Source organism: Dipodomys merriami, unplaced genomic scaffold (assembly GCF_024711535.1).
Source record: "Dipodomys merriami isolate MVZ:Mamm:240054 unplaced genomic scaffold, mDipMer1.0.p SCAF_1, whole genome shotgun sequence".
NCBI classification, from domain to species: Eukaryota; Metazoa; Chordata; class Mammalia; order Rodentia; family Heteromyidae; genus Dipodomys; species Dipodomys merriami.
In genome coordinates, this window is record NW_027202270.1 from 39,210,351 (window position 1) to 39,223,801 (window position 13,451).

The 13,451-nt window shown below is 35.3% G+C and overlaps 1 protein-coding gene across 1 annotated transcript in view; it reads left to right on the plus strand.

Annotated features, from left to right (window-relative positions):
- Nucleotides 1-13,451, plus strand: part of Pde11a (phosphodiesterase 11A) — a 352,033-nt gene that overhangs the window by 175,165 nt on the left and 163,417 nt on the right. The window contains exons 6-7 of the mRNA XM_070020261.1: nucleotides 1,812-1,944; nucleotides 11,857-11,932. Coding sequence (XP_069876362.1) covers nucleotides 1,812-1,944; nucleotides 11,857-11,932 — 209 coding nt within the window. The remainder of the gene's footprint in view (nucleotides 1-1,811; nucleotides 1,945-11,856; nucleotides 11,933-13,451) is intronic.

Sequence of the window (13,451 nt, forward strand, 5' to 3'; positions counted from 1 at the left end):
ATATTTCATGTACAGATGGGTTTCCATGGATCAACTCCTTTCAGCAAAAACAAAAAAATCTTCATTCTCCCCAAACAAGATTCACTTCTTTTCTGCTTAGTACTTGATAGAGGTCAACCAGTGTTCATTCTTAAAAGAGTAAAGTCTTAAGAGTTCCTAGTGATGATATTGAAGTGAACTCTAATGTTCAGAACAAAAACATCAACACAAACACAGTCTGATGATTAACCTTATGTTTTTCAAATAGTTTCACCTTTTCATTTAGAGACTCTGAGAAGCAATGCTGCAGATAGGAGGAAGTTTATTTTCTTGCAGTTTTCTGTGTGGTGTTTAAGATAACTGAAGATATTGAAGTCACTTGTCCTGATGTGTTTTATTTTGTCTTGTTTTGTCTTGCTGATATTGATTTCTCTCTTAAGCTACTTTGGACTTGGCATTCCTGAGGTTTATGTTTACCTCACTGGCCCTTACTTCAGGGACAACCATATTTCAGGAGTGTGTATTTTCTGTAACAGGGCAATTCTCTTTTATTCTTAGACTCCGCAGTCAATGTATTTGTGTTCATGAAGATTTCTTGGAAGACAGTTTGAGTCTTCCATTTGGCATGATATTATTAAGGAAGGAGCAACTGAAAAGGAGTCCTTTACATGGAACTCACTTCAATACCTATCTCTTCCTATGCCCTGACCTTTATAAAAATAATAAACTAAAAGTTCTCTACAGTTAGCTTGTTAGTTAAAAATTAATCCTGAGCTTAGAGAGATGTATTTTCTAGAGATAAAGAAAGTGAATAAATAGTTAATTTTAACCTTGTAATGATATTTCAGTGAAATTTAGGTGTTGATTATATTGATTTAACTTTTTTTAGACTCTTAAGGAACTTTTTTCTTTCTACATTATTCAAGGACATTAGAATGCATTCAGTGCAGCATGTGGCCTAAACTAAAAGCTATTTGAAGACATTTTAGATTTAGTCTGAGTCTTTCAGAAGCCCTTACCCAGTGTTTTTGTTTTAATGTCTCCTCTGGGAATTCTGTTTAAGTAAGGACCTATGATATTTACTCATCAAATTCAGTATCTTTTCTTCCCCTTACCTTGGACTGAAGGGTAGACTAAAATGATTACTACCTTCAGCATCTGCCTGAAACTCTGACTGCACCGACCTTTAATTTTTAAGGTACTATCACATGATTCCTGTTCTTCTCCTACCTATTCATTCCTGAAATACATCAGAAAAATTATACAATAATCTAGGGCCTAGGATTCAAGTTTAAGTAAAAAGTATACATCATCCTTGAAAGTTACTAAAACTTCTGAGCCTCAATATTCTGATCTGTCAAATATGGAGAATCATATTCACTTTATAGAAATCATATGAAGACAATGAATTGGGCAAACACATCTAGACTATTCTTGTCCCACAGCGAGAGCTGATAAACATCCAGTCTATATAATTAAGGGGGACAGGATGGAGAGCTTAGTAATTTATTAAATGTTGGTGTTCTATGACCAGTTTTGGTTATCTAGTTAGCTGCTTTTATACCAGCTTCCTTTGAAACCTAAATACAACCTAGAGTTGGGTTTAGGTCATAGAGAATCTGTGGTTTCTATCCATGGACTTGATTATTTTATATTCTAGCAGGTAAGTCATTTGAAAGTAACTACTAATGATTACTTCACTGTTGTTCTATGACTAAGATTACTTATCTGTTTTTAATGAGGATAAATAATTCTATTCGGGTAATTGGATAGAGTTTATGTCAAACTTATGCTTCTCTCTTTTCTTGCTGCCTGCCTTGATGCTCTGACAGCTTCAAGGAAAGCATGGAGAAATCGTCATACTCTGACTGGCTGATAAATAACAGCATCGCTGAGCTGGTTGCTTCCACAGGCCTCCCAGTGAACATAAGTGATGCCTACCAGGACCCACGCTTTGATGCGGAGGTAAGAGGGAATCTAAGGTTTCATTGTCACAATGCCAATGATTTGCTGGTTGAAGAAAAATGGACAGAATGTGAACCAACAGCAATCCCTGAGTTTACTGGGGTAAAAATCTCCAATCTGGTTTTAGCAAAAAGTGAGCATCCTTACTCAAATGCTCTTTTATAATTGAGTTGCCATATATTAAACTATGAAATGGTTAATAATAAAAATGTGTATATAACATTTGTTTCTCAACAGCTGCTCTAAAACACTACCATATTTTAAAAATTGCTGCCAATAAACAGTAAATTGGTTGGTTTTATTGCTTGATGTTAATTATGTAAGCTGATTATGCTGATAAGCAGAATATGTCAAAACAACTTTGAAGTTTATAAGGTACTACAGAGGATTACAGATAAATTCAGATGAGTTTATTTTCAAGTATATAGATAGATATGTAGACACATATAGCTAGATATTCACCATGTATATATGTACATATACACATATTTATATATAACACAAAGTGTTCATTGTAGATTGTCACGCTGACCTCTTTTTTTTTTCTTTTTTGTGCCAGTCCCAGGGCTTGACCTCAAGGCCTGCTATCCTCAAGCTTTGTGTTTTGCTCAAGGCTAGAGCTCAAGGCTATTGGAGCCATAGCTCAAAATCTGGATTTTTGCTTTTGGGTGGTTAATTGGAGATAAGAGACTCACAAGCTTTCCTACCCTGGCTGTCTCTGAAGCATGATCCGCAGGTCCTGAGTAGCAGAATTACAGTCATGAGTCACTGACACCAGTCAGGCTCACTCTGAGCTGTTAAGAGTAGTTTTTCTTTTCTTTGTTCTTATGCCATGGCACCCAAACACCCACCTCGGGGTCTGGGCTTCCCTCAGATGAAACTATATTTTAATAACTGTAAAGCTCATACATAATATATAATTATTTTATTATCTTTTTTGTGGATACTAGGATTTCAATTCAGGGCATCATACTCATTTGGCTGGCACTCTACCACTTCAGACATGCCTCTAGTTCAGATTTTGCTGGTTATTTTGGAGATGGAATCTCATGGACTTTTTTCCCAGACTGGATTTTGAGCCATGCTCTTCCAGTTCTTAGCCTTCCAAGTAGCTAGGATTACAGGTGTAAGCCACAGGTGTGGGTCTGTTTATATGTCTTGTCTTTATTGCTATATATTGTTGAATACATTAGATATTGGTAATTAACACATTATATATTTGTAGAAGGTGAGGAGGATCTCACTTCAAGCCATTGCAAATAGCTGCTATCTCTGGAAGGATGTCATGATTAGAACTTTTGATTCTATTATTACTTTAAGTTTTCACATTTATAATATTTTTGTTATCAGTTGAAATTATAAAGATTTTTTAAATTTTAGATTCTCTATGTCTTATGTGAAAATATATATTTTATGAAACTATTGTTAACCATCTGGAAAATTATTTTAAAAAACATTCAAATCACAGTAAATATAATATGAGATCCAAGTAAGTCGACGTGCTTCACTGTATCTTTAGAATATTCAGACGAAATATTTTCTTTTCCTTTGCCAGTGTAGAGTACTTTTCTGGGTTTATTCTAACCATGAGCTTTGTATGAGGCTGAATGGACATAATCTACCTTTCAGCTGATCTACCGTTATTATTAGCTGACTTCTTGGAGCCCCACATGCTATTTACAAATACCTTCATCATAAAACTATTATTCTGGCCTTCTTGTTGGTTGGCATTGTGCTTTTGAGTTCAACTCCCTATAATTAGTTGCACTCTAGAACATCACCTGTGAAGCCTTCTGCTCTTCTTTTCATGTTACACTGAAAAGTGCATTAAAATAAGCACACTAATACAAAACAAGCAATTATTGATCCAATGCATTATATTTCATTGCTTAATTTAATACTTCTTTCCAATTGGTTATGGGGAAATTTTTTAGTGCTATATCAAATATGAGATTTGTTTTCTGCCCACAAAAGGAATGAACCATTTAACCTGATATATAAATAGGAAAGATTCTTTCAGCAAGGGGAATGGCAGAAAATTACTAGAAAATAGGGCACGTCTTTTGCATGGATGGATTCGGGGATCCATGTGTTGGTTACAAATTCAGAAGTGGTAAGAAACTCATCATGACCCAGATCCCCTCTGCCATAATGGCCATACTTAGAATTACACAGTTAACAGTAAGGTACCATGACCCTAATCTGACCCTAAATCTTTGTACCATGGAGTTCTTCCATGTGAAATTCTGGTTTTTTAAAAGCCTGTCATTGAGACTCCATAATACTTGCCCCTGTTATGTAGCACTTAAGGATAATGGGGCCCCAGGCACTGAGACAGATGCTTGACTTACAGCATTAGAGCCATTTCAACTGTCAAATCTTCACAATGGAGCACTACTGCAATCACGATGCCAAGTGCAAATCTGGCAGGACAATTCAGCCCCTATTCTCTTGAACACCTTATGTTCTATTAGGTATACTCTGTTACAAAGAAAAATGTGCAAAACTGAACCCATTGTGAAATGAAGATCTGTGAATCTGCTGAAACGCATCTACCATTGGAACTCTTCTATCATTGATACTTACTTTAAGCCAGTTTGCTATCCTTTCTCAAGTGAGGGTCTTTGTCTCATTATTTCAGGAAACAATATGTGACTCTATTTTCTTGCAGTGATGGTGACTGAACTCAGAACTATATGCACAGGGCCAAGTGCTCTACTACTGAGCTATATGCCCAGCCCAAAGGACTCTGAACATTGGTTCCCTCATCTTGTCCTAGTACTAGTGCTAGAACAAGTATTTTTCACCAGCAGATTAACCTTCAGGGTTTATTTGTTGTTAAAGTTATGCTTATCTTTCTTGAGAAAGAAAGCACGTGGCATATTAATAGAATTATCTTACATTATCATCAATTCATTTTACATTTCTTTTGTCTGCCTTTGAGAGGCTAGACTGTAAGACAGGTTTGTTGTGCTGGTTTCCTGAGCTGATCTATCAACCATCTTTAATTAGACCCATTAACTAGAAAGGTCCTATGAGCACAGAAACTAGGCAAAAAATTTTAAGTAGATGCATTTTTAATTGGAAAAACTAGGCATTCTCAGATAACATGTTTATTTGAACTACAGCTTCCTAGAAAGGCGTCTTCATCCCACGTAGTCTAATTTGGGAGATTCTCATGGTGGAAAGTTTAGATAATCCTGAAGGCTATAAAACAATGAAGCAGATATGTTTTGAGAGGTATGGCTTTGTAAATATTTACATTAGAAAGTTTAAAACCCTTTTATCTTCCCAAAGAAACTTATTAAACATGAAAAAGTGCAAAGAAGAAAAGATGAGAATGAACTATAGTGTCCAAATTTGCAGATAACCAGCACTGCCATTTTGATGTGCAGAAGATAAATGTAGATGATAAAATCGAGGCAGGAAGAGTTGAGTGATTTGGCTAGGGTTATACAGCCAATGCATACTGTAAGTTACATTAAACGTTATGATCAAGTAAGATGAGATTGTCTAATCAGAAAAATAAATTTTAAATGCCTGTAGGCAAGCAATACAAAAGGAACTTTTTGTGGTTATAATTTTCCTAAGATCTTTTGATGCATGCAATAAGATTTTGCATACCCGCAGATACCACATTACCGTCACTTAACATAAATCTTTTCTGTGTCAGAAATCAGTCCTCTTTACTATGATTTTAATTATATGCATATTTTATTCTGTAGATCATTATAATTTACTTACCCAACTCCTGATGAAATATGTAAATGTTTTAAAAAATATCCCTGTGATAAGTAATACTAGGGCTCATACCTCCATTTGTAAGTTTTGGCGCACAATTTTGACAGTTACCATAAGATAAATTCCTATATGTGAAATTAGTAAGCCAAAAGTTTTATATACTTCTTATACTTTGGAAACACATTGATATAGAAATTTCCAGAAAGTCTTTAGCAATCTGTTCACACTTTAAATTTCAGTAAAACCTTGAGTGAGGCTAAGATCATGAGCTTCGATGGCCTTTTCTCTCCCCATCACCAGTATCAGGATGTCCTCCAAGCTCTGACCCTTTGTTCTTTTGTTGGACTAATTCTACCTTGATGATTTTATCCAGGAAAATCCTGTTCTCATTTTAGTTGTAATGTATGTCAACTTGAACTGAATACTATTCCCTGCAAATGTATACAAGAAACTCTAGCATCCTTACTCATACCAAATGCTTCAATGCTATCTCCCTTAGGGATGGAATAGCATATACACCCAGAGTAAAAATTCTTTAGTGGAACTCTAAGGCTTTAAAAATGATGGATAAGGGGCTGGGAAGGTGGCTCAGTGGTAGAGGGCTAGCCTTGCTTGCATGAGGTCCTGGGTTTGATTTCTTAGCACCACATAAGCAGAAAAAGCGGGAAGTGGTGCTGTAGCTCAAATGGTAGAGCACTAGCCTGGAGCTGAAGAGCTGAGGGACAGTGCCCAGGCCCAGAGTTCAGGCCTCATGACCGACAAAAAAAAAAAAAAAGACAGATAAGCAAACTACCTTTACATTAGCAAACAGCCTAAATAGTTGGTTCTCACCACTGGGCTCTGGTGATGTCTTTCCTACCAAATATTCCCTTCCTTCTTCTTCACTATGACTGCTTCCCTCGGCTGCCTCAGATTTGTAGGAGAGGTTAGCAAGGGCTGCAGTTATGCCAGAGTTGGCAAAGACAAGTGTGGCTATTGCTCGGTGCTGGCTCAGACCTCCGATGTCTAAGTAGTGTGTCCCTTCCTCTATGAAGCCAAACAGGCCCAGCCAAAATCTGGTCTACTGAGACTAGTCCCCAGGTGCCAATCTTATTTTTGAAGCCTCTAAAATTGGCTGACTCCTGCTTACTGGCATTCCCTTAATTCTGATGTTATCCTTAGCCAGCGGAAGGAAACCACTCTGTTTTTTGAAGATAACTTTGATAGATGTCTTTGTTACTGTCAGCCTGCTTTGAACCAGGCTCTCCCATTCCAGGCAGTCAGTCTGTAACTTTTACCTGATAAGGAAGGAAGATAACTGTACCTACCTCACTGAGCCATTTGAAACCATATAGAAAATAACACATGTGAAAATACTGAACAGAGGTCCTGATACACAGTGAACATCCAATAAATGTTAGTTCAGCAGCAGCAGCATTGGCTTTGAGGACTCATTTTAAGGGGTCGAAAACTACTTACTCTTGCTTTCTCTAAAGGGAGTTGATTTGGAGATTTATTTAAAGTAGTGTTTTGTAAATTCTCTACTTGAATACTTGTCTTTATTTCTATTTATATTATACTGTGAACTTCAGGGATAGTGACTGAATTCATTTTTATATCCCTCATACTCTACTGTGCACCTAAGAGGTATTAATAAATATCTATCTACAAGGATACTAGGTGCATGGTTTATGCTACTGTTTTTGTTTGGAGCTGCGTATTTGTTTTGTACCTGGAAATTATCAAAAACAATATGTGTACCTTACTATACTAAAAAAGAAAAATCATATGCTCTAAAATCACATGATTAAAAGCATATGAATTGGAGATAGATTTGCATGGTGTTATAGCTAGAACATTCAAAACACTGTACTAATAATATATTAAAATTAATAATTAAATATAGCAAGATTTATGAATATAAGTCTAACATGCAGAATCAATTTTTTCTATGTATCAATTACAGTGGTCTTTTATATCTGTAGGTTGTGTCTATGATCCAATCAACTTCAGAGTGAAATCTATACTAAACATAAAAATCTATAGTAAGCATATTTTTTCATATGAATTGTTCCTAAACATACAGCTTAACAACATGGTTATATGATGTTTATATTATGCTAGGTATTTGAAGGAAACTAGAGATGATATAATGTATATAAGAGAATATGCCTAAGTTACATGGAAATTCAATACCATTTTATATAACGGAATTGAATATCTGAAAGTTTTAGTATCTATGAGGAACTAATGAAGATAATCCTACATAGATACTGAAGAAAAACTTATAATTATTAGAAAATAAAGTTATAATACCATGTACAATAACATGAACTTTTAAAATGGAAAGGAATGCATGCAGCGAATTAAGTACAATACTCCCACATATAAAACTACAAAATCAGCCAGGCGCTGGTGGCTCACGCCTGTAATCCTAGCTACTTAGGAGGCTGAGATCTGAGGATTGCGGTTCAGAGCCAGCCTGGGCAAGAAACTCTGTGAGACTCTTATCTCCAGTAAACCACTAGAAAACCAGAAATGGCGCTGTGGCTCAAGTGGTAGAGCGCTGGCCTTGAGCTGAAGAATGCGGGGACAGTGCCCAGGCCCAGAGTTCAAGCCCCACGTCCGACAAAAAAAATTAAATAAATAAATAAAACTACAAAATCTTGCTTACAAGTTTTGAAACCAAAATAATTGAAAATCCCTTAAGTAAAATTAAACAATTTTTGTGACCTCAGTTCTATAAAGATACCAATTCTAACCCAAACTGATAATTTCAATATCATCCCTCCAAATCATATCAGTGTACCTCTGTATAGTAAACTACTGAATTTAAAGTTTATGTGAAAATCTAATCTTGAAGAAAAAATAATGTTAAGGGAATATAGTGCCAGCATCAAGATTTATTGTGAGAAATAATTATTTAAGACAGCATGGCATTGGCATTAAAAAATAAATACCTAGATGAATGGGCCTGAATAGAGTCCAGAAACAGATCCAAACATACATGGAGACATGAAAATAAAAAATGTGGTACTGTAGAATAGAGAGGGAGATTTTTCCACTCAAATTTCTTATAAAAAAGAATCTCACATTGTACATAAAAACCACTTTCAATTGGATTATAAATTTAAATGTGAAAGTTAAAACAATAAGATTCTAGGGAAAAAAATAGGAGAATATCTCCATGAACTAGAAATAGGGAAAGATTTATTAAATAAGACCCAAAAGTTCTAATTATAAATTAAAACTTTGAGATATTTGGATACATCATATTATCCTCAGAGAGAGGGAAAATACAAGCTATGGATTAGGAAAGATAATTATAATTACATAATTGGAAAAGGCCTCTTACACATCATAGGACAAATATTTCCAAATTAGTTTTGGGATGTCAGGAAACCCAGTAAGAAAAATGATCACAGTTCTGATGAAGTACTTCATGAAACAGCATATTGAAATGGATAATAAATATATGGAATATTCCATATAAATATATATATGAAATAAATATATGAAAGTTTATCTAAATTTGACTACTTTGAGATTGCAAAGGCATGCTATTCATAATTAGGCTAGGAAAAAAGACTTCAACTACTATAAATGGTTACACTAACTATCAGAAATGTTCATAATATATTTATATTTTTATAACACAAAATAAAAAGGGGCCAATCAACACATCCCTTAGAAGTCCTCCCAAGAATTTCAATTCCCAAGAGTCATGGAGCTAAGGCCTTTCTTACTGCTCAGTCTGTAACTCACTTGGAGATCACCAGAAATTACTCCTGTTCTTAAAAATCAAGATTATTCTGTCAAATCCAAGACCCTGAAATTATCCAAAGTGTAGAAATATGCTTTTGCCATTTGTCCACACAAATACCTACCATTCAGATCAGCAACAGCGTTAATTGTTGCTCAGCTCTTGATCTCTAAAAATATTCGTGCTGCTTCATCATCAGGGGGCACTAGGAATTTCAAACACCACACATTTTCCAACCTTGTCTTATTTTCCACATTCTTTTTGGTTTCAACTTCCAAGTCATCATCTGCTTCTCCTGCACTGACAAGATTCCTCAAAAGAATCACCTTAGTAGGAGGGACACTTACATATCTTAGTTAATGGATTTGGAACCAATCTCTTGTATGCATCATGAGCTTCTCTCCCTTCTACAGTGACCTTGAGGTGTAGCTTTCTGGTCTTCTCCATGGATTATGCAGCACTTTACTGTTTTCTGATCATCTTTAGGACATGTAGGATCTTTCACTTAAATATCTTTTTCTTTTTTTATTAGCAGTAATTAGCTGTACAAGGGGATTTCATTTTGACACGCCCTATATACACACAATATAACTTGATCAGAGCTACCCTTTCAGTCATTCATCTTCCTCCCCTTTCCCAGATCAGTCTCAGAAAGCTTTATTGCATTATTTTCACACATGCACATTTTAATTCTATTTCCTCTCCTTTACTCTCTTCATTTACCCTCCTCCATCCCACTAATACCCTTACCCCATCCAGAACATGTTTCCCCTTCTTGACAATTAATTTTGGTTAAAGTTCATGTTAATTGTTCAAAGAGGCTTCATCCAGGTATTTCATATATACCATAATTTAATCAGATTGACATACTTTCTTGCTCTCACTTTCCTCAACCTCTTACCCCCTGTTGTTCAATAGCTTTCAGTGAGTTTTGTTCGGCTATCTTTGTTCACAGGTGCAAGGTATTTCAGCATGGTTTAGTCTCTAACATCCCTCCTGTTTAGTCCTTACCACCTCCCATTCCTTCCTATCTCCTCAAGCATTCCCACAATTATTTGTATGATTCCAGGTTCCAATCCCTTCTTGTTTTAAGGTTTCTGTTGAGACATCTATTGTTATTCTGATAGGTTTACCATTGTACATGATTTGGTGCTTTTCTCCTGCAGCTTTCTCTATTTTTCCTTATTCTCTGTATATTTCCTATTCTCTGTGCTCAGTGCTTTAACTATAATATCTCCTTGGAGGTTCTATTCTAGCTTGTTGAGTATTCTGAAGGGTTCCTGTACATGCATGGTCTTCTCATTTTTCAAACTTTGGGAAATTTTCTGTGATTACTTTATTGAGTATAGTTCTTAATGTGTTTAGCTGGTGCATCTTCTGTTTCCCATATGCCTAGGATTTATAGGTCTGTTTTTCATTTTGTTTTGATTTAGTAGAGTCCTAAAGGATCTTTCAAATTCATCCCCTACTTCTTTAATATCTTTCCTTATATACTTCTAATTTTTCTACCATGGCCATCTTATCTTCAGGTCCTGAAATTCTATCTTTCATCTTATCTATTCTGCTGAAGAGGAATTTAACTGTAATTTTCCTCTCCAAGAAAAATTGATTCTTGATCTTTTTTTTAAAGATTTCTATTCCTTTTATTATCTTGCATTGTTTTATTTCCTTTGGTTTATTTGTATCTTTTTAATGCTCATTTTGATGTTTACTTGTACCCTCTTCAAGTTCATTTAACTTTATTTGCACTGACTTTGATTACATTTTTTATTTGTAATCTCTGAATTATTTTGTTCTTTTTAATTTCATTGAGGTCTTTACACGTCCTTTTTCATCTCATTGGTCATACTTACCATCGTTCCCTTGAGTTTGTATTTAAGATTACTCTCCTTACTATCATGCAGATCCTTTGTTGTATGACTATTGACTTTGATATGATACTGCCTTCTTTTCATATTTTTGGTATTCTCATGCTGATATTTGCTCATTTGAAGGTAGTACACAGTTTGGAGTCTGTCATCTGACTGCTGAATTATCCTCTATGTTCTGGCTGGACTAGGCATTGGTGGGGTATTGTTCTGTTGTTTTTACCACTGGGCTGTGGGAATAACTCAGCAATGACAATTCTTCCATTTCAGTTCCAAACCAGAATTTACATAAAATACAATACCTTTGACACTATTATCTATAAACCAAACACATTGTATATAGTCAGATTTTATATGTTGTATATAATTAGATTATAACATATAAAAATAACTCTTAACAGGGTCTTGCTATATAACCCATGCTGTCCTTGAACACAGGATCCTCCTGCCTCTGCCAACTGAGTACTGGGATTTCAGGTGTGTGTTACCATGTCAGCCTTCAAAACAACTTCTAGTGGATGGTTAATACACAACTTTAATAAGTTTTTTTTTATACCCTAGGCTGACCAGATATCTGGTTTTCACATAAGATCTGTTCTCTGCGTCCCCATTTGGAATAGCAACCACCAAATAATTGGTAAGACATGATCTAAGCAATGCTAACATACTTTATAAAGAAACAATTTTGCTTTAAAATATACTCAATTTTAGATGTTCCTATTATATGTTCAGGATTCACTAAGCTATATCCCATATTGTTGTCTAATCATCTAAGCATGATTGGTAATGAGTATATATAGACACTGATCAGACTATAAGCAAATATCAAAGAATCAATCAACTTGAAGGCAACAAATAACTATTATGTGTTACCTTGCAAACATTGAAGCTAAGACAAAAGACAGAGAAAGATGGGCTGGGAAGTTGGCTCAGTGGTGGAGTGCTTACCTCGCATGCCTAAGGCCCTGGGTTCGATTCCTCAGCACCACATAAGCAGGAAATAAAAGCTGGAAGTGGCGCTGTGGCTCAGGTGGTAGAGTGCTAGCCTTGAGCTCAGCTCTTCAGCTGAGCGACAGCACCCAGGCCCAGAGTTCAGACCCCACGACCAGACCCAAAACAACAACAACAAAAAAAAGACAGAGAAAGAGAGACTAAGAGAAATACCTTGACCAAGGTCACAAAGTTAGTAAAAAGGTTAGGATTGATGCTCAGGCCGTCTAACTCCTAGTAAAAATGTCACTATTATGTTTTTATGTTACTGCTTTTACAAATACTGTAAATACAAAGGCAGAGGGAACTTACAGAATTAGACATATACTGAATGTGTATCTTCCTACCTGCATAGTTCTGAAATAAGCTGCGAAAGGGATTGAGGTTTTTTTTCATGGCTTCTACTATTTTTCCCTCCCTCATTGCCTTTTATGCTTCCCTTAAAAAACTCAATAAAAGGGGAAGTTTGGTAGAGAAGCTTAAGTGTGGATAGTTCATGGTTAAAATACTCATGAAGGGTGGAGGCATTAGTTAAAATTATTGAAATATATGGAAATGTGATTTGGTACATGAAGCACCTATTTGCCTCTTTCTACTTCTTGCTAAGATTTTCTGCTAAATTCTAAGACACTGCTGCCTACCAAAAGGGTTAATACTTTGTGATGGCTATCAAGACCTGAATTCTGAAATAAGGTTTTCATCAGGTTATTTAACCTATATCATTGGACATAAAGAAATATTCTAGGATCTGGGGATCTGAGTTCCTAGTACGAATGGGGATTATCTTACATTATGTAAAATTTTAAATGTATTTGTATTTACAACAGAGAAGAATCCATTAAAATTCCATGTGTGACCAGGTATGATGGTATACATCTGTAATCCAAGACACCATCTAGAAAACAAACTGAAAAGCAAAATAACTGAAGGAGGAAGGGTGTAGTTCAAGTTGTAGAGAAATTTCAAGTTCAATTCCCTATATTCCCCCAAAATAATAACATATGTTATCTGCTGATTTAATAGTAGTAAATATCTGTTATTCCTTCAAAATTAGTGCTCTAGTTTGCTGGTTATATGCTCAAATTTTTATTTTATTATTTTTTAATATGATAAATTACCTCCCTAATGAGAAGTTGTGTTTTTAAAAAATACAAGTACATTTCAGA